A 20,324-nucleotide genomic window follows, 5' to 3' on the forward strand; every position below is an offset into this window, starting at 1 on the left:
ACAAGTAAACAAGGCCCTATCTTTTATAAAGTTTATAGGGGTGAGGAGACAGTAACAAATGCCGTGATTGTATTAATATAAGTGAGTATGATTTGGCTGAGTATTAACTTGCCATTGCATGGCTGGTTACAAAGGGACTTCCTGTAGAGGTGACATCTGGCCTGGAATCTAAAAGTACCTAGTTTTGGAAACGTCTGGGAACAGATTTCTTTTTTTTAATTAATTTATTTTAATTGGAGGCTAATTACTTTACAATATTGTAGTGGTTTTTGCCATACATTGATATGAATCAGCCATGAGCAGATTTTTTTAATGTAAAAGGAATAGCGAATGTAAAGGCACTGAAGTAGGAAAAAGCTTGTTATCTTAGAGAAATGAAAAGAAGCTGGATGTAAACAGCTTCACAAATTCATATAAAAAAATGAAAATGATCTCTTATACATATATAAAAATAGCCTCCCAACCACTATTACAAAGGATTTCCAACACCAAGAGTGAACCCTAGTGTACACTGTGGCCTTTGAGTAGTAATGTTGTGTCAACATAAGTTCATCAGTTTTAACACATGCACCACTGTGATGGGGATGTTGGTAACAGAGGAGGCTATATGTGCCTAGCGGCAAACGATACATGGGAACTTTATATACTTTCCTCTCAATTTGCTGTGAACTTAAAACTGCTCTAAAAACTAAGATCTTAACAAAATTAATTGTATGGGAAAAAAAGCAGTTGGAGGTGAGACCAGTGAGTTAAGACTTGAAGGACTTGATCATTCATTCATCTATTAATTTACTCAGCAAATAGTAGTGCTGATGGCAGGACTTTTCTTGACTCTGACACTGAATTTTTTTTTTGCCACCTTATTTATTTTTAATTGAAAGATAATTGCTTTAAGAATTTTGTTGTTTTCTGTCAAACATCAGCCATAGGTGTACCCATGTCCCCTCCCTCCAGAATCTCCCTTCCATCTCCCTGACAGAGTATTCTTGAACAAGACGCAGAAAATCCTTGCCTTTATGGAGCTTTCATTTTCCTTGTGAGACAGATATATAATACTGTCTTATTTTTATGCATAAAATAAAGGGGGTAAGAGAAAATGATAGGGATTGGGAGTCTATTTTGATATAAGTATGTATGTATGTATATACATATACACATATATACATACACCTATCTATATTTATCTTCTCTCTATATATCTAATATATAATACTGAAAAAGAGATATATTCATATATGTCTATAGGGAGATAAATATTTCTCTATCTAAGACCTCTCAGGAGTTGAGTGGAGACCTAAAAGAAGTAATCAAGACATGTGAATATTGGAGAAAGAAATTTCAGGTTGGATGTACATCAAACATAAAAGCAGGAGTGAATATGGTGTGTTCAGTGAAGGACAGGAAGGCCAGTATAGTGAACCAGAGTGAACAACAAAGAGAGTTTTATAGGAGATAAGATTAGAGAGATAGGAGGAGTCAGGTTATGAGGCCATTGTTTTCTATGGCTAAAAATAAGCATTTTGTTTTCTGTGTGATGAGCTGCTACTGTAGGGTTCTGAGAAGGGAATGGGGATTAGTATTATGGTCTGATTGAAATTTTAAAGTAATTTTTCTGGCTGCTGTGGGAACAGGATATAGGAGGCAGGGGTAGAGACAGAGGAACCAGTTAGAGGTTTTTCTACAGTTGATTATAGTAGTCTGGTTTCTGTATGATGGTTGATAGGACTAGAGTAGTAACAGCAAAGAGAACTGGTTAGATTTGCGATATCTTTTGAAGGACTGACTGGGAACTGACTGAGTTTGCTCATGGATGCTCATTCATTCATATATTCATTCAAGTTGAGAACTCAGCATGTCAGGCATTGGTCTAGTCAAGAGCTCTGATGGCTTGGGTTAGAGTGGTAGCAGTAGAGGTGGTAAGAAATCATTGACCTTGAGACATTTTGCAGGTGTAGCTAAAAGAATTTGTCGATAGATTAGATGTAAGAGGTTAGACAGAAAGAACAGTCAGACATATGACTTTTAAGTTTCTGGCTGGAGCAACGATGGGTGAATGTGGTGCTAATTAGTGACTTACAGAAATCTTTGTGAAGAACAGGTTCTAAGGGGAGAATTATACACATGTTTAGTCTGTACCCATTAAACATCTGCATGGAGGTACTGAATAGGCAACTGGAATAGGCAAACTGGCTCAGATTGCGGGGGATTAGACTGTATGAAAAAGTTGTAGGGGAAGTGAACATGGAGATGGGAAAGAGAAGAATCAAGAATGACTCCTTCGCTTTTGGCTTTAAAAATTGGGTAGATGATTCTCTTTACTGACATGGGGAAGCGAGTGTAATAGGCCCAGTTTTAGGTGGAAAAAAAAATCTGCTCTTGCTGTGTTAGCATTGTGATAACTATTATATGTTTATTAGGTTAAATTCTTTTTCTTGTAACTTTAAATGTCGTGTGCAAGCCCCCATCCATGTTTTATCAATTCTAAACAGTATCTCTTGATTCCCTGCGTTAAAGGTGAAGATGCTAATATTCCCACTCTCTCCTCATCTCTGTCACTCCATTTTCCATAGTTTGCTAGTTGTACCTTTGCTCTTATGTTTTCAAGGTTAATGATAATTGCATGCTGTTCTAGAACCCGAAGTTTAAATTTAAGCATTAATTTTAAAAATTCAAAATCAATAAAAAGTTACAAATAAGTGATTTCAAAATATCGCTTTCTAGATTTAGATTCTGTGCAATCCTACTCAAAGTCCCAAAGATTGATAGCTGATTAAAATTTATGTGTTAATGCGGAAGACTTAAACTGAGTCCTTTATTAAAAGGAGAGCAAAGTTTCAGGGTGTAGACCGCTTGATTTAAACATGCTAAAGCTGCAGTAATGACGACGATGGTTTTAGGATAGACATACAGCACAATGAATAGAAGAGAGAGTTCAGGAATAGGCCCTGTTCTGTGTGCTTTTTGTGATAGGTAGTTGTGGCCACAAGAGGGGACTTGGAGAGGCTCAGGAAAAACAGTTTATTACACTCATATATCTAGAAACAGGAGCATGAATTGCCACACGGGATCAAATGGGGGGAGCCTCAGAGTGGTTAGGAGGCAGAAAGGAGAAGAGGGGGGAAATTAGAGGCTAGCGCCTTTAGTAAGGTTTCCGCAGGAAGGGCCAGGAAGGGTAAGATAAACAGTTTCAGACTGGCTAATTTGAATAATTCCAGGGAGATTTGAGCTATAGGAGTGGTCGCTAGTGGCCCACCTGACTCTGAATTTTAAAGCAGATGGACGAAGTAGGTCTCTGATTGGTTAGTCTGCATATCAAAGGCATGCTACCTGCTGAGCCTTTTGCTGTCTATTTCTAGGTGGTACTAGTGGTAAAGAACCCACCTGCCAATGCAGGAGACATTAGAGATGTGGGTTCTATCCCTGGATCAGGAAGATCCCCTGGAGGTGGGCATGGCAACCCACTCCGGTATTCTTGCCTGGCAAATCCCATGGACAGAGGAACCTGGTGGGCTACAGTCCATAGCGTCACACAGAGCTGGACATGACTGAGGTGACTTAGCACTCATGCACAAGAATTGTCTAGCTCTGGAATGGGTAACCTCTCTCCAGCCAGAAAGGTTTTTAAGATGTCAAAACATCATAATATATAGAAAAAATTTAAAAACAAATACAATCCCACACATGTATAGCCAGTTTATTTTCTGCAGAGGTGCCAAGGTAATTCAGTGTAGAAAGGATAGTCTTCTGTGTGTGTGGGTGTGGGTATCTGATTTAAGTTTTTTAATCCTAATATTGAAAACAAGCTGAAATAAATGAATTCAAGCATTCATCAAAATGAAAAGATATACCACATAAAGAATTAATCAGGAAGGATGATCTTTAACAAATAGTGACAGATATGCATATGGAGAAGAATTGATATATATTCAGCACCCCCTCCCCCGCCAAAGTCTCATAGTAGATTACCAGGTTAAATGTAAAAGCCAGAGGTATAAAACTTATAGAAGAAAACTTAGGAGAAAAATCTTTGAATTTCCTAGGTCAAGTTTCTCAGGCTGGACACAGAAAGCACTAACTATATAAGACATACGGATAAAGTGGACTAGAGCAAAGTTGAAAATGAAAAGGCAAGCCACAAGCTGGGGGAAATGTTTGTAATTCATATATATCCGACCAAAGAGTTGTATCTATAATTTTTAAACAGTGCTTGCAATTCAACAGTAAGATAATACAGAAAAGTGGACAAAAGATTTGAATAGACACTTCAGTGAGATTTACAGAAAAAAGGCTTAATATCATTAGTCATCAGAGAAATGAAAATGAAAAGCACAATGAGATACCGTTACATACCCACTACTACTACTGCTACTACTACTACTAAGTTGCTTCAGTCGTGTCTGACTCTGTGCGACCCCATAGAGGTCCCTGGAGTGGGGTGCCATTGCCTTCTCTGATGTACCCACTAGAATGGCTAAAATGGTAAAGACCGATGATACCAAGTGCTAATAAGGAAGTAGAACAACTGGAACCTCATACTCTGCTGGTGGGAATGTGAGATGTTACAACTGCTTTGGAAAACTGCTTCTAAAAGTGTTAAATGTATACTTACCGACTAACCTAGCATTCTACTCCTAGGTAGGTGTGTGTGTATTTGTATTTGCGTGTGCGTGTGTGCATATACATAGATACACACGTAATTTACTATTTCTCAGCCATCAACAAGAGCTGGTGATGCATGTAGCAACATGACTGAATCCCAGAAACATTTTACAGAGGCAATAAAGCCAGATGGAGAGTAGTAGTGTGTTCTGGAACAGACACAAATAGTCTGTAATAATGGAGACCATATCTCTGGTTGTTGGGGATGGAGGGCTTGAATGTGAAGGCCCACAAAGGAACTTTTGGGAGTAATAACATTCTATATCTTAATTTTGGTGTTATTCACATCAAACTATACTCTTAAGTGGACACATTTTATTGTAATATAATTATATCTTAATGTATTCTTGGCACCCTACTCCAGTATTCTTGCCTGGAAAATCCCATGGGCGGAGGAGCCTGGTGGGCTGCAGTCCATGGGGTTGCTAAGAGTCGGACATGACTGAGCGACTTCCCTTTCACTTTTCACTTTCATGCATTGGAGAAGGAAATGGCAACCCACTCCAGTGTTCTTGCCTGGAGAATCCCAGGGACGGCAGAGCTGGGTGGGCTGGCGTCTATGGGGTCGCACAGAGTCGGACACTACTGAAGTGACTTAGCAGCATCAGTAACAATGCATTCTTTAAAAAATATTGCTCACTCCACAACTATTAAGCATGCATAGATCTTATTTCTTCCTCTCTAATAAAGTGACCACAACCATAAGCCACTCAAAGAATGAGACTGCTGTTTGAGGAAACACTTATAAGGGAGTGAGCATGAGGGAAGGAAGACCAAGCAGAAAGTAAAAGCAGTGATCTGGATCAGAGATAATTTTAGCATTGCATTCAAGTTTACAACTTACTCAAAATCATGCCAGTAGTAAGGAGATGTTTTGGGACTCTCTTGTATACACTTCTGGTTAATACTTTCTTTTTCAGTCACTTCTTAATCCCATTCTCTGCCCCATACATTGTCTTCAATTCTGGATTCTTATTTGAGTTCTGCTTGACAGGAGTTGAAGATTTTGAAGGTAACTAACTCGTGAACTTCCTGATGTTCAAGCTGGTTTTAGAAAAGTCAGAGGAACCAGAGATCAAATTGCCAACATCCGCTGGATCATGGAAAAAGCAAGAGAGTTTCAGAAAAACATCTATTTCTGCTTTAATGACTATACCAAAGCCTTTGACTGTGTGGATCACAATAAACTGTGGAAAATTCTGAAAGAGATGGGAATATCAGACCACCTGACCTGCCTCTTGAGAAATCTGTATGCAGGTCAAGAAGCAACAGTTAGAACTGGACACGGAACAACAGACTGGTTCCAAATAGGAAAAGGAGTACGTCAAGGCTGTATATTGTCACCCTGCTTATTTAACTTCTGTGCAGAGTACATCATGAGAAACGCTGGACTGGAAGAAACACAAGCTGAAATCAAGATTGCCGGGAGAAATATCAATCACCTCAGATATGCAGATGACACCACCCTTATGGCAGAAAGTGAAGAGGAACTAAAATGCCTCTTGATGAAAGTGAAAGAGGAGAGTGAAAAAGTTGGCTTAAAGCTCAACATTCAGAAAAAGAAGATCATGGTATCCGGTCCCATCACTCCATGGGAAATAGATGGGAAACAGTGGAAACAGTGTCAGAATTTATTTTTGGGGACTCCAAAATCACAGCAGATGGTGGCTGCAGTCATGAAATTAAAAGACGCTTACTCCTTAGAAGAAAAGTTATGAGCAACCTAGATAGCATATTCAAAAGCAGAGACATTACTTTGCCGACTAAGGTCTGTCTTGTCAAGGCTATGGTTTTTCCTGTGGTCATGTATGGATGTGAGAGTTGGACTGTGAAGAAGGCTGAGCCCTGAAGAATTGATGCTTTTGAACTGTGGTGTTGCAGAAGACTCTCGAGAGTCCCTTGGACTGCAAGGAGATCCAACTAGTCCATTCTAAAGGAGATCAGTCCTAGGTGTTCTTTGGAAGGAATGATGCTAAAGCTGAAACTCCAATACTTTGGCCACCTCATGTGAAGCGTTGACTCATTGGAAAAGACTCTGATGCTGGGAGGGATTGGGGGCAAGAGGAGAAGGGGACGACAGAGGATGAGATGGCTGGATGGCATCACTGACTCGATGGACGTGAGTCTGAGTGAAGTCCAGGAGTTGGTGATGGACAGGGAGGCCTGGCGTGCTGCGATTCATGGGGTTGCAAAGAGTTGGACACAACTGAGTGACTGAACTGAACTGAACTCAAAAACTTACCAGCCACTTTGAGGCAGCCTCATTTGTCCTGTTTCTTTAGCCTGTCCTCTTACCCTCACTTTCTGACTTAAAGAAAAGAGGTTAAACCCTTCATCCACTGATGGCCCTTCTGGTTTACTTTGGGAGTTAAAAACTTGATAGATTACTTGTGTTGGGGAGATAAAATGCATGTGCCCATCTGCCATGTTCCACTAGAACTCAGCATTGACATTTCAATTAATCTAGCATGGAGATTTCGTTCAAGGAAAATTGGAAGTGTGTAGAGAACTATTTATTTTGCCCTTCCAGATAAAATGTGTCTATTGCACCATTCCATCTTGATATGACCTCTCAGTAGGTCAGAGGTTGGCAAACTTTTTTGGTGGAGGGCCAGATAATAAACATTGTTTATTTTTTATAAATGATAAAAGATCTATGATTCTGTAATATCCATTCCTAACAAATATGTGAATTATGTCAGAAGGGCATGAACCTCCTTGTGCGTGCTTTGTGGATTGTAAGATTTCTGTCACAGTTCTTCAACTCTGTTGTTGTAGTATGAAAAGAGCGAGTGTAAGCTGTGAATGTGGCTGTTTCAACAAAACTTTCCAAAAGTAGGTGTCAGAATGGATTTGACCTGAACCTGTTATTAAATGGTGATTGACTTACTTTGGGACACATGTTGTTATTTATTATGAGGCTCCTTAATTAACCTGGAGACTGTAATCCCCATTTTCCTAAGGAGTAATTATTTATTAATTTTGTCAACTTTTTGCCCTGTAACCATCCTCTTGCCTTACTCTGTCTTTATATTTGGCCCTATCTGTCTAATTTGATTAAGGCAGTGGGAAGACACTCTTTGTTCTACGTTTGATGCAGTATCCAGAAAGCTTTTAAAGTGGTAAGTCTAATGTCTATCACGAGGTCTCTAGCGTGCTCTAAGGAGAATTTATGCAAGATTTTAATCAATACCTGTCAGTCAACTGTAGCTTGTTACACAGACTGCTTAGCTTTCCAGTTTTCTTTTCCCAGATTCCAGCTTTTCAGGTCTTCAGACATCTGTCAACCTGCAGTTCATTAGTGTACCACATTTGAAGCGTGAAGAGGTATTATTTATTTGCCATTAAGAGGTTACAAGTGAATGGAATACTGTTGGGTCCTCTTTCTTTCCTGCAAGTCACATGGCAACTCAAATATCCTAAGTTTGCTCATGGGAGACAAACTGTAGATGATTGTGCATATTAATGGTTATTAATTGTGGCTAATAGTGGTTATCAATCATAAATGAACTTGTTGAATAAGCTGGCTTAAACAATTTTCCACAGTTTAAGCCAATTTCCTTCATCTTTAAATGACCCCAAATCTGAGGAAAATACCATTCCAAATTTTCATAAGTCTCACATGAGGAGGTTTCAGGGGCTTTCCACATGGCACTAGTGATAAAGAACCCGCCTGCCAATACAGGAGACGTTAGACACAGGTTCAGTCCCTGGGTTGGGAAGATCTCTTGGAGAAGGGCATGGCAACCCACTCCAGTATTCTTGCCTGGAGAATCCCAGGGACAGAGCAGCCTGGCTGGCTACAGTCCATAGGTTTGCATAGAGTCGACACAACTGAAGCTTACTTAGCATGCATGCACGAAGAGGTTTCATGCCTTTTTGACATAATTCACATATTCGTTAGAAATGGATATTACAGAATCATAGGGTTGTTTTTTTTTAATCATTGAGAAGCTGCCTTAGAGATGATTGGATCCAGTCCAGTTACAGAATAAATGTCTAGTGAGCCCTTAGTTGTAAATCAGGTGTATTTTACCCAGGCTGGGCTCAATATATATCGACCCTTCCCACAGGCTATCCCACAAAATAATAAGCTGCCCTAAAATGAGTATTTAATCCAACCAAAATTCAATGTTAAATAGTATTTAAGTGGGTTATTAAGCTGTAGTAGCTTTGTGTCCAACTCAGGGAGGAAAACATTACGATAATAGCATAAAGGTTGTTTTGTGTAAGAAAGAAGAAATAAATGGATTTTCTCTTCCTGTCCTAACATTTCATCAGTCCTCTCCTTTCGTAATTAAGCCATCAAGACCATCTGAGACTGGTCAGAGCAAGGATTGTTAGGGATTTTCCTGATCTTTTTGGATGGCCTACATTTAAAATAAACAGTAATAAATATATAGTAAGTTATATCTCCTAAATGGTACTTATTTTAGAATAAATCATCAGATATCTATTACACACCTCTTATATGCATGGTACAGTCATGTCCAACTCTTTATGACGCCATGGACTTAGCCCTCCAGGCTCCTCTGTCCATGGAATTCCCCAGGAAAGAATACTGGAGGTGGGTTGCCATTTCCTACTCCAGGGGATCTTCCTGACCCAGGGATCGGACCTGCATCTCGTGTCTCCTGCATTTGTAGGCAGGTTCTTTATTCCTAGTGCCACATGGGGAGCTCCAAAATAAAATAATAATATTTTAAAATTTGTGAGTTTACTTATTCTTTGTGTTACAAAAGATTTATTTGCTGTTATAAAAGAATTTATTGAAGCATTTTCTTAATATTTAAAAATTAATACATTTAAGGGATTATTGGAGTTACAACCAGGTTTTCCAAAATAAACAAATGTTAAGAAGTTGTGTTAATTAATAGTGATTTTACTTTTTTCTCTTTCATATAAAAATGCTTCTCCCTGAATCACCATTACTAGATATAAGAAAGATAATTATGTTTGCTTCTACTTATAAATATAGTGTATAATATTTGTAAAAGATAACAGTATTGGGAAACTATACAGGGAAGAACAAAATTGGCTTTTTCTTATAGGAAAAACTGGAAAATTAGTGCCAATTTTCTAATATTTTAACAAATCTACAGTGAGCATTCTTCAGCTTATTTATGTATATCATTTAAATTAGGATTAATCACATTATAAATATTACTTCTATGCCAGCAAAATGCACATTAAAAATTCTGATGTTCTCTACCAAACACTCATCAGAAAGATTAGGGAAGCTTATAATTCTAATGATGAGTTAGAGAGTCCTCACTTGCCTACACCCTAGAAGCTTTTGAATACAGTTATTTTCATTTATCTTTAGCATACTAATGGGTCACCCATGATATTTTGTGTCTATTAGCATTTCTTTGATCACTGGTTTGTTTTTTTTTTTGGTATTTTTTTGTTTATTGGCTTTTCTTTTTTAGGCATGAATTTTCCCTTCATATCTTTCACTTTTTTCCCCCTAATTTTATGGAAATAGTCACCCTTTTCTTATTTATTTTATAAGACCTCCTTCTATTTTGGAGACATTTAACACTATCCATATACATAGTTTAGATTTTGTTTTCCTAGTTGTTCTTTATTTTTCAACCATATTTGAGGTATTAGGTTTTCTTCTTTCTGATATAGAAGTTATTTATTTTTATGTTTTTTAGCATATGCATCTTTTCATTTATGGTTTCTAGGTTTTATGTCCTGCTTTAGAAACTCTTTCCCACCTCATTACAAAAAAAATATTAATTCCTGTAAGACAATAGTTTAACTATAAGTATAGAATAGTATTTTATAGTTTTAATCTATCTTGTATATATGGTGACCCCCCTTTTTAATTTAGCCTAGCTCAGTGGTTTTTCAATATTGGCTGCACATGAAATCTGCCACAGTGATTAAAAACAATTTAGACATCAGATTCTATCTCAGCAATACTGTGAGATTCTGTGGGCTGTGTCCCAGGCTGTGTATTTTAAAATATTTTCTTATGTGCGTTTTGGATGTGTACCTGTAGCATTGTTCTAGATCTGGGGTTTTCAGCTCTTTCAGGCCTAACTCCATCTTTCTAAGACAGTTACTATATTGTCGTCTCTACTATCCTGAAATGAAATCTCTTAGGTAATACAGTCTACCTAGTTACATCTTTCAAAATTCAATATCAATATAAATGCCATAACTGGAACATAAAGAAAAATGAGCATTAAAATAACTTACAATAATATATACTTTTGTGTGTAAGTGCTCAGGTGTGACTAGACTAGAAGACATAATTAAGAAGTCATATACTTGTACCTGTACAGAGTCACTGTGCAAAGGGAAGTTGCAAAATGCAGATCAGAAAATGTGTTTTGTTGGTTAACACACATACCAAAGCTGTTTTTGGCTTCAGTGGGATGCTTTTGTGAAATATTGAATAATTGTGTAGCATTTAATTCTTAAATGCAATCTTACCTTAATTTCCCTAGAGAATTCAGTGCTATTAAAAGTACGTAAAAATGTCTTTATATAAACAAAGGAGATTGGGCTCAGATAATTATGAACAAGTTTGTCACCTTTCTAGGAAGTCTGATCAGACATTTACAAGTCCTTTTGGATTTGGAATAGTTCTTCATTGTATGGGACAGTCTTATGCAGGATGTCTAGCATTTCTGGCCCCTTGACAAACAAACAAAAATACCCCCAATAAAATCCTAAACTCCCAAGTTTAGGATTACTCCCACTGAAAACCATTGGGTTTAGTTCATCAGTTTATATGCTGAATCAATATAAACACTATAAACTATATGAAAATGTATATACTCTGAAGTTGTTTTTGAGTCATACATGTACTTATACATGGAGTTGAGTCAAAGATGTCTTAATTTCTTTTTTGCCCTATCTAAAATTCTTCTCTCCTTGCCTTTGTTTCTTTTTTTTAATTTTAATATAAATTTATTTATTTTAGTTGGAGGCTAATTACTTTATAATGTTGTATTGGTTTTGCCATACATCAACATGAATCTGCCACGGGTGTACACATGTTCCCCATCCTGAACCCCCCTTCCACCTCCCTCCTCATACCATCCCTCTGGGTCATCCCAGTGCACCAGCCCCGAGCATCCTGTGTCATGCATGTCATTACCTGGACTGGGGATTCGTTTCACCATGTTTCAGTGCCATGGTACATGTTATACATGTTTCAGTGCCATTCTCCCAAATCATCCCACCCTCGCCCTCTCCCACGGAGTCCAAAATACTGTTCTATACATCTGTGTCTCTTTTGCTGTCTTGCATACAGGGTTATCATTACCATCTTTCTAAATTCCATATATGCATTAGTATACTGTATTGGTGTTTTTCTTTCTGACTTATTTCACTCTGTATAATAGGCTCCAGTTTTATCCACCTCATTAGAACTGATTCAGATGTGCTCTTTTTAATGGCTGAGTAATACTCCATTGTGTATATGTATCACAGCTTTCTTATCCATTCATCTGCTGATGGACATCTAGGTTGCTTCCATGTCCTGGCTATTATAAACAGTGCTGCAATGAACATTGGGGTACACGTGTCTCTTTGAATTCTGGTTTCGCCTTTGTTTCTTAATTCAGTATTTTAATTTCCTTTGTCTTTCATGCTAATTTGTGCTTACTATACTTTATTGTTGATTTTCAACTATGAGAACAGAAAACATTACAGTTAGTGTTGTGAATAAAATCTTATTGTACGCTGTGTTTGTAGTAATAGAAGAAAAGAGGAAAAAGTAGATCAAGGGCTTATCTTTGAGAAAGGGGTGGATATGTAATGTGTATGTGTCCTTATGTAATGTGTCCTTGAGGTCTCCATCTGATGACTCACATGGTAAAAAAGTCTGCCTGCAATATGGGAGGCCCGGGTTCAATCCCTGGGTTGGGAAGATCTCCTGGAGAAGGGAATGCCTACCCACTCTATTATTCTTGCCTGGAGAATTCCATGGACAGAGAAGCCTGGCGAGCTGCACTCCTTGGTTAAAGTTTGTAGAGTGAAGATGATGCCTAATGTTTTTGTATGAGTTCACGTGAGGTTTTCTTCGAAGTCAAATGCAGTTGCTTAAAAGATTTCTTTTTAAACTTTTTCTTGTGGTTTGTTTCTATTAGTAAGCCTACGGTAAGCCTACAATTAATGTTTTAAAAACATAGTTTTTGGTATCATGGTTTCTAGTGGTATGATTACCTTCCATGTTTATATAGATCTGGTTGAAGATGAAAATAATGAACTTCTTTTTTTTGCTGAAGCAAGTTTGGAAAATAAGTACATTGTCCAAAGTTTCTGTGCAATGATCTAGGAATAGCCTTAAGAGATATATTGTCTACTTTCTAATTATTGCTGAGAATAAAAACTCATTTTAATTATGTTAAAGAAATAAAGTCATTTTTGCCAAGAGTTTTCTAAAATTTAGAAGCTTCATTCTAACTAATGTCATCTAACAGATCTGTTGGTTTGTTACCTGGGGTACATGTTGTAGTTGCCTTTCCCTGGTAAGCTTCCAAAAGGCTGAGCTGCTCAAAACTGGAGGTTTTAATATGAAAGTTATGGGTGATCTCTAACAGTTAAGTGTCAATTAAAATCTGCTCTTAAGATCATTTAATCCATTATCTCAGCCTTATTTTACTAGTTGCAGTTCTTTTCCAGCCAGACACTTTCAGTATCAAATGAAAACTGTTGCACCAAAGCTATGGTTCTCTCCTGAATCAATAATCAAAAACATCCATGCTCTAGTTCCCCGTCAGTGAGAATGACTGTGAATTTGTCTGCTTACCCACCCTCATTCAAAGACCAGCTGAAGGAAAGACAGTGTACAGGTATCTCTGAGTCCATATACCCCAACCTGACTTCCCAAAGGATGGTAATAACAGTAACGGGAAACTCTGTATTAACTTATTTATGTAAGTTTCTGAAATACAGAGCATTTTAGAACTTTTAGTAGGCTAAAAGTATTTTGAATCTCTAAGCAGGTTCTACAATATGAAATGTTTTTCAAACTTATTTGACAGTGAAACCATATTTATTTTAGGGATCTTACAGCACATTGGTGCTTACTAATTGTAGTCCAAGGTTAGCCCCCGAAGCAATGGAAATCTTGTCTTCTCTGAGTTGTATTCTATTGACTTTAGAAGCAGCTCTATGAAAGGCCATTGTGTTGTGAGCTATTGTCAAAGACATTGTCCAGTATACTGATTAGCATTCTTGGAATAAGTCCCTCCTGTGATTTAATACTTGGTAAATCTATGCGTTTTTCTCTTCTGTCAGATGAGAATTATGATTTCTTTTTGCCTTGCCTGTAAGGCACCTCATATAAATGGAGTGCACAAGCGCGATCGTTACTTCTCTTTCCTGTTTAGCTTGCTAAGAATTTATACTCTCTCTCTGTATATTTGTGTAGCTTGGTAGTTAGATTCCAGCTCTTGAGCCTTACTTTCATCATCTTTAGTATAAGGATAATATCTACCATTTGGATTATTGTGAAAATCAAGTGAAATCTTTTTTAATTGCTTAGCCATGTGTCTAACACACTGTAGAATGCTAAGTAATGCTAGAATACTTTTCCCCCCATAATTTTAACATTACATTTTGTTTCTAATTTTACAGTCTTATCTCATATGCACCTCTCTCTGAAACACTCATTTTTATTTGGAAATGAGGCAAGTGTAAATGGGGCTTCCTAGGTTGCACAGTGGTAAAGAATTTACCGGCCAGTGGAGGAGATGCAAGAGATGCAGGTTCCATCCCTGGGAAGATCCCCTGGAGGAGGAAATGGCAACCCACTCCAGTTTTCTTGCCTGGAGAATCCCATGGACAGAGGAGCCTAGCAGGCTATAGTCCATGGGGTCGCAAAGGGTTGAACACGAATGAGTGAATGAACACACACACACACTAAGTATAAATACTTAAAAAAAAAAAAATCACATTAAGAGCATCGCCATAGTGAATAAGAAGGAATGAAATGAGGCAATTGTGAGTAGAGTTGATAAAAGAAATGATGTAACCCTTGTAAACAATGTCTCCAAGGTTTGGTTTACTAGGAGATAGTGGTGGACAAACTGCGCCTTCACCCAGCAAACTGGCACAGGCAGTCTTTCTGAGCAGAATGCTGGCTTGAACTTGAATCTGAGTCACAGCTTCAGAGTAGCTGCAGCTACTGGTTTGGTTATGCTGCATGTTGTGCTATTAAATGGAAAAGAGAGGCCTCTTATAGGGGGATTTCCTAGGCCCAGCATCTGGGAAGCAGATTTATAATCTCTGAAAGAAGACAATGTGAGCATGAGGCATTTCACAAGCAGAACTTACAGCTCTCATTTGGAAAAGAAATATTAGATATTTGGTCTAGTGGTCTCCCTCTCACCAGGGTTAGATATTAGACACCCTGGATTATATTTCCATAGAGAAGCAGTCCCATATAAAGGGAGTCATGGCATTCAGACTCGAGGACAACGTCCCTCCATTTAGTCCTCTCCCTCCTAGTGTTTCGATGTTGGTGACTGGCTCTGTGGTCTCTTTACCCCACCAGCACATGGCTAGGACTCTGGGCTAAGTGACTGTGCAATCCCAACCATTAACATTTCAGGATGTTAATAATTAGGCCAGGACAACAGAAATAAACCAAGACCGTTCTGAGTAAAAATAGCCTTTGGTCATTTTAGCTAATAACTCCTTTCTATGTTATCTTAAAAAACAAAAGGATTTTTCTATTTTTAAAAGTTTTGTTAGCCCTCCTGATATTTCTGTACTTACTATAGCAGCACAGAAATTCAGATAGCTATCTGTCCTGTTCTGATTTTTCTGAACCATGAGTTTTATTTTCTAAGTTGGAGTGATGTTTTCTTTTTGTATTCAAAATCACTGTCTATTAAGAATCCTATTTAATCACCTAGGAGACTATCTTATGAATTATTAAGAAAGACATAATCATTCTTTCTTTGGATGCTACCAGCCAGGTAATAACCACGGGGCAAACAAAGGATAAAGGTGAAATGGAAGCTTTTGATATCCATGCTTGGTAATTGCATACTAAATCCTGGATCATAATAGTACTAGAATATTGCTTTCCTTTCCTATTTGCACTTACATTTAGGCTATTAAAATTAAGTTAATGTTGATGACTCTCAACATTCAAAACCCATATAAACGAAAGTGAGATTTTTATGTCTTATATGCCCTCCTCACTCTTGTCTTAACAGAAAAAAGCTTGGCAAGACCACAAGCGAGAATGCAAATGCCTTAAAAGCTGCAAACCCAGATATCCCCCTGACTCTGTCCGACTACTTGGCAGAGTTGTTTTCAAACTTGTGAGTATAAAACTTGTGAAATATGCTTGGGTTTTAACTTAACATAAGCACTTGCAATTATTTGTAGTAGTCATATTTAAGGCTAAATTTAAATCTTTATTAAAGTAGATGGATTATTCCAGGAAATATCTTAAGACAAAACTTGCTATTTTCTATTAATCCCAACATTGGTGGCAGTGATGAAGTGCATGGCCCCATTTTTGAAGGCCCTGTATGTGTTCTCTTAGGAATGGAGACATAAGGTCCTATGTTTGGGGCATGAGATGTTAGTGATTCCTGTTACGTTTCCTTTATTGTTGTTCTACTGAGAACTAACGCACAGGGCAAGTATATAATTTTTGGGGTTGCTTCTTTAAGTGAGATTTTAATTAGATGTTTCAAGGAAGAGTGCTTTTTTTTCTTTTAAAAAAGCTAACATCCATTGAAATTGTTTCTCCCATCCCTTTTCCTACTTTGCCAAAGTGGCTAGTGGATTCAGCTTTTGTTTTTCCCAGGCTTTAGCATGTATCTCTTTATTGCAAGCTTCAGCTCTATTCTATCCTGTTGTTTATTAACTTCTTTGGCAATAAAATTTTATAGGGGTTTTTAGGAATGTAAAAGTATATACCTAAAACCAGTGCAGTGTTTTGTATCAGCTACATCAGTACTGAAAGATGAATTTAGAATACCAAATGGGTATTGTCTTTAGACTGATTATACAACATCTGTTACATATACTTACTGCTATTTTCAAATGTATATATTGTATTGAACTAAACTCAATAGTACACATTTATTTCAAAGCTTTCGTAAATTGAAAGTAACTTTGTTATTATGCATTCCTTTAATTACTTGATACTAAAAGTATAATAATATATTTGAGTTTGAACTTTGTCAACTTTATTAATATTGAAAAGATAGAGAACCACTGTTAGAGCAGAAATAGGTTATTTCAGAATCACCCAAGGTACTAGTTCTCAATCTCCACCCCCAACCTCCTGAGCAGAATCTAATAAAAAGTAGTTATAATGATTGCTCCCTTCTATTGGGCATTTACTATTTCCAGGCCATGTGCTAATTGCTTTATATGTTGAACATATTTTATACCACAACAACTCAGTGTTATACATTACTTCTTATGTGTGTTTCACATAAGGAAATTGACTCCTCTTGCCTCAAGGTTAAGTAACATGCCCAAGGTTGCACATTTTATAATAAACTCTTATTTTCATTCATCTATCTTTGCTTTTCTGTAATGATTAGTAATAAAATCCTTGCAATGACACAAGTCAGTGGTAGAACTGGGGAAAAAATAAAAGTATGGAAACTTTTTGTAAAAGGATTTTGTGTTTAGAAATTAAACTGGTGGGTCAAGTTGCAATACATTTTAACATGATGAAGAGAAGGAATATATAGAAAATTGTCTTTTTAACAGACTTGCATTTAAATATCTAAAGATATCTAAACATATTCATGTATATATTGGACACTTTAAATTGTTTTTGGTGTTTTCCTTCTTTCTTCACAGATGCAAGAAACACCCTCTGAATCGGAAAAACTTTACTCATTTTATGATCTGGAATCAAGTGAGTGATTGTCTATCAGCATTTTAAAAGTTCTATAATTTATTTGCTGAGCTGATGAGCTGCTTTATTTTTGCCTTTGTTTTTCTGTCTCTGTTTGTGAGGCAACAAACCTTTTCAAGTTTTTATGTAGACTGGCACATTAGCTTATTTAATTTATTCCAGGGTAGCTTTGGCCATAGAGGGGTTTGTGAAATGCTGTAGAGGAGTCTTAAGTTAGGCAGTGAGGGGAGTATAACCCTTAGTCAAGGTGACAAAATAATTTCACTCCTGTTTTCCCCTCTGTGTGCTCTTATTCCACTCTTGGCTTCTTTTTGATGTCAGGGAACAGTAATATGAATGGGGGGCTCCAAGGAACATTTAGGTTCACTGGTCCTTTAGATAATATGGAAAATAGAAGGTACCGATGACTTAGGCTCTCTGACAGCACTGAGTGTTGTTCAGCTCCTGAGCTACCACGGCAGTGGCCAACCTCCCTGAGAACACTGAGAGGCTTTGCATCCGAGTGTTTAGTGAATGTAAGGTTTATCTTTCTTTTGTATTGGCACAGATCCTCTTCACTGAAGTTGCAAATGACTTCAGCTCAAAAATAGCAAGAGCTTATGGAGTAAATGTGCTATACAGTTTAATGTTTCTGGATGGAGACAAATAAGAGGATCTAGTCCAGATTTATGGTTATGGAATCCTAAGTGCCAATGATAATAAATTATTATTTAAGAAATCATTGGCTTAATTGTTCTGTTGCACAAGTAATTTAGAGAAAATATGTAGACCTGACATGAGCACCAGAGTAATGGTGTAGTTCGTCTTGATCTATGTTTTCAAGTTTTAATAGAGAACTAATTAGTCATTTTTTTCTTGTTACATTACTGCAAGATAATTAACATCTCTTAAAGTGAGTTTTGCTATGAACAGTAGCCCTGCTCAGTAGCAGTGTCATCCATGTTGCCTTAAGTGAAATGCTCTCAAATGTTATTAATTGAATTGTGCACTCTTAGCCTTCACAACCCTTTGTGGTATAAATGAAACTGAGTTTTTCAAGGAGTGATACTGGCTTTGGAACTTTCTCCTTCTGTTTGAATGGAAACCTTATATATCTTGTTTATTCATTCTTTAAAGAGCTTGAAGATGTGATTTCTTTGGTTGATCCATGTTTTCTTCATGATATACTTTCTTCTTGACACATATCATCAATTTGAGCTTAATTTAACCAAACTTGTCAATTTTTGCTTTCTGGGTTTCTTTTTTTTTTTTTTTTGCCTTTAAAATGATAATGGTAATGGGTCATGTCCTGATTGTAAACTGTTTCATGAAAAAGTCTGCTTAAATTCACTGATGAAATAAGCATTTATGGTGGTTTGAGCATGTGTGCAGGAGGATGTAGACAATCTGCTAACAGACATCATTACTGATTTTGGTTTTATTGTTTTTTTATGTGGGTGTGTGTATTTTGTTTTGCTAGGTGTTTGATCTTATTTTGTAGATGACATTTGGCAGAATTATCTGGTAAGTGTATATAATGACTTGTAGCTGTCAAAAATTAAAAGATAGGCATTTTTAAAAATTTATTTTTTAATTAAGGATAATTGCTTTATAGAATTTTGTTGTTTTCTGCCAAACATCTGATTTCATCTGATTTCATCTCCCATGAAATCTAGGGCAGGAAATATCTGGCTTAATAGCTACCACTGAATACCTGAAAATTATCCACTGAAAGTTCGCTGTATGATAGTGCTATTTATTTTCTGTTTAAAAAAGATATTAACAAACTGACTGAAGATAAGAAAGAGGGCCTCAGGCAACTTGCATTGACATTTCAACATTTCATGAGAGAAGAAATACAGGATGCTTCTCAGCTGCCACCTTCTTTTGACATTTTTGAAGCCTTTGCAAAAGTAAGTGTTAACTTTGGTATCTTTGCTAATGCCATAAATCAACCCTTTACTCCTTATTTTGTTGTTGATCCATGAAAATCCAGGCCTCTTCATGTTTTTATCACTTCCCTGCCTTGATGAATAGAAAATGGGAGAATGTATTGCTAATAATGAAGAGTATTACTTTTCCTGCTTTATCACTATGCTAATTAACAGCCAAGAGTGTTCACTGTTAGCTGGGAAAGCATACCCTCAAAAGAGTGTGCTTTCTTTCCTCAAGAGAGAGTAACATGTTCTATTATTTCTTACTAATGGATTTACATTTGCCATTGAGTCCATTTAGTTTTGTGGTGGTGGTTTCAGCAGTGGAAACTCTTTTGAAGTGGAAAAAGTATTGGAATCCATTTCTTGATTAAGTGAGTTCTAAACAGACTGAAGATATAATCATTTCTGATTTAAAAAGGATTTCCTAAATTGCCTAAAAATTTGTTTAAATGTTTCAAGTCACTCAAATCTTAGATTAGGAATATAAATAGGTGTAAGTTAATATTTCATTATGATCTCTTGGCACTGGTTATCTGAGTGTATGTTTTGTAAATGTTTCTGGGATTTGTTTAGGCTCAGAGAGACAGAATGTACTGATTAATTCTTGATGTCTACCCTGGGACAGGGATAAAGGAATCAATATGTCCTGCACTATTATCATATGTTTGCTTTCCTTACTTTGCCATACTGTGTGTTTTGATTTGTTTAAATATTTTATCAATCTTTCAAAATATTGATATATTTTAATAATAAGCAAAATTTTACATTTGAGGGTGATTTTTGTTAATTTTACACTTTATAAGCACACATCCAGTGACATATTTATCCTGTGAATATATTTAAAATATGTTATAATATATTTATAATATGAATATATTTAT

The 20,324-nt window shown here is 36.8% G+C and overlaps 1 protein-coding gene across 4 annotated transcripts in view; it reads left to right on the forward strand.

Moving 5' to 3' along the window:
* SMYD3 (SET and MYND domain containing 3) overlaps positions 1–20,324 on the forward strand; it is a 770,036-nt gene that overhangs the window by 179,010 nt on the left and 570,702 nt on the right. For all 4 annotated transcript variants that reach the window (XM_027976324.3, XM_060396390.1, XM_042257173.2 and 1 more), the window contains 3 exons: positions 15,855–15,962; positions 17,470–17,527; positions 19,283–19,419. In XM_027976324.3, the coding sequence (XP_027832125.2) occupies positions 15,855–15,962; positions 17,470–17,527; positions 19,283–19,419 (303 nt within the window). The remainder of the gene's footprint in view (positions 1–15,854; positions 15,963–17,469; positions 17,528–19,282; positions 19,420–20,324) is intronic.

The sequence above is a fragment of the Ovis aries genome, chromosome 12 (genome assembly GCF_016772045.2).
Source record: "Ovis aries strain OAR_USU_Benz2616 breed Rambouillet chromosome 12, ARS-UI_Ramb_v3.0, whole genome shotgun sequence".
In the NCBI taxonomy this organism is placed as follows: Eukaryota; Metazoa; Chordata; class Mammalia; order Artiodactyla; family Bovidae; genus Ovis; species Ovis aries.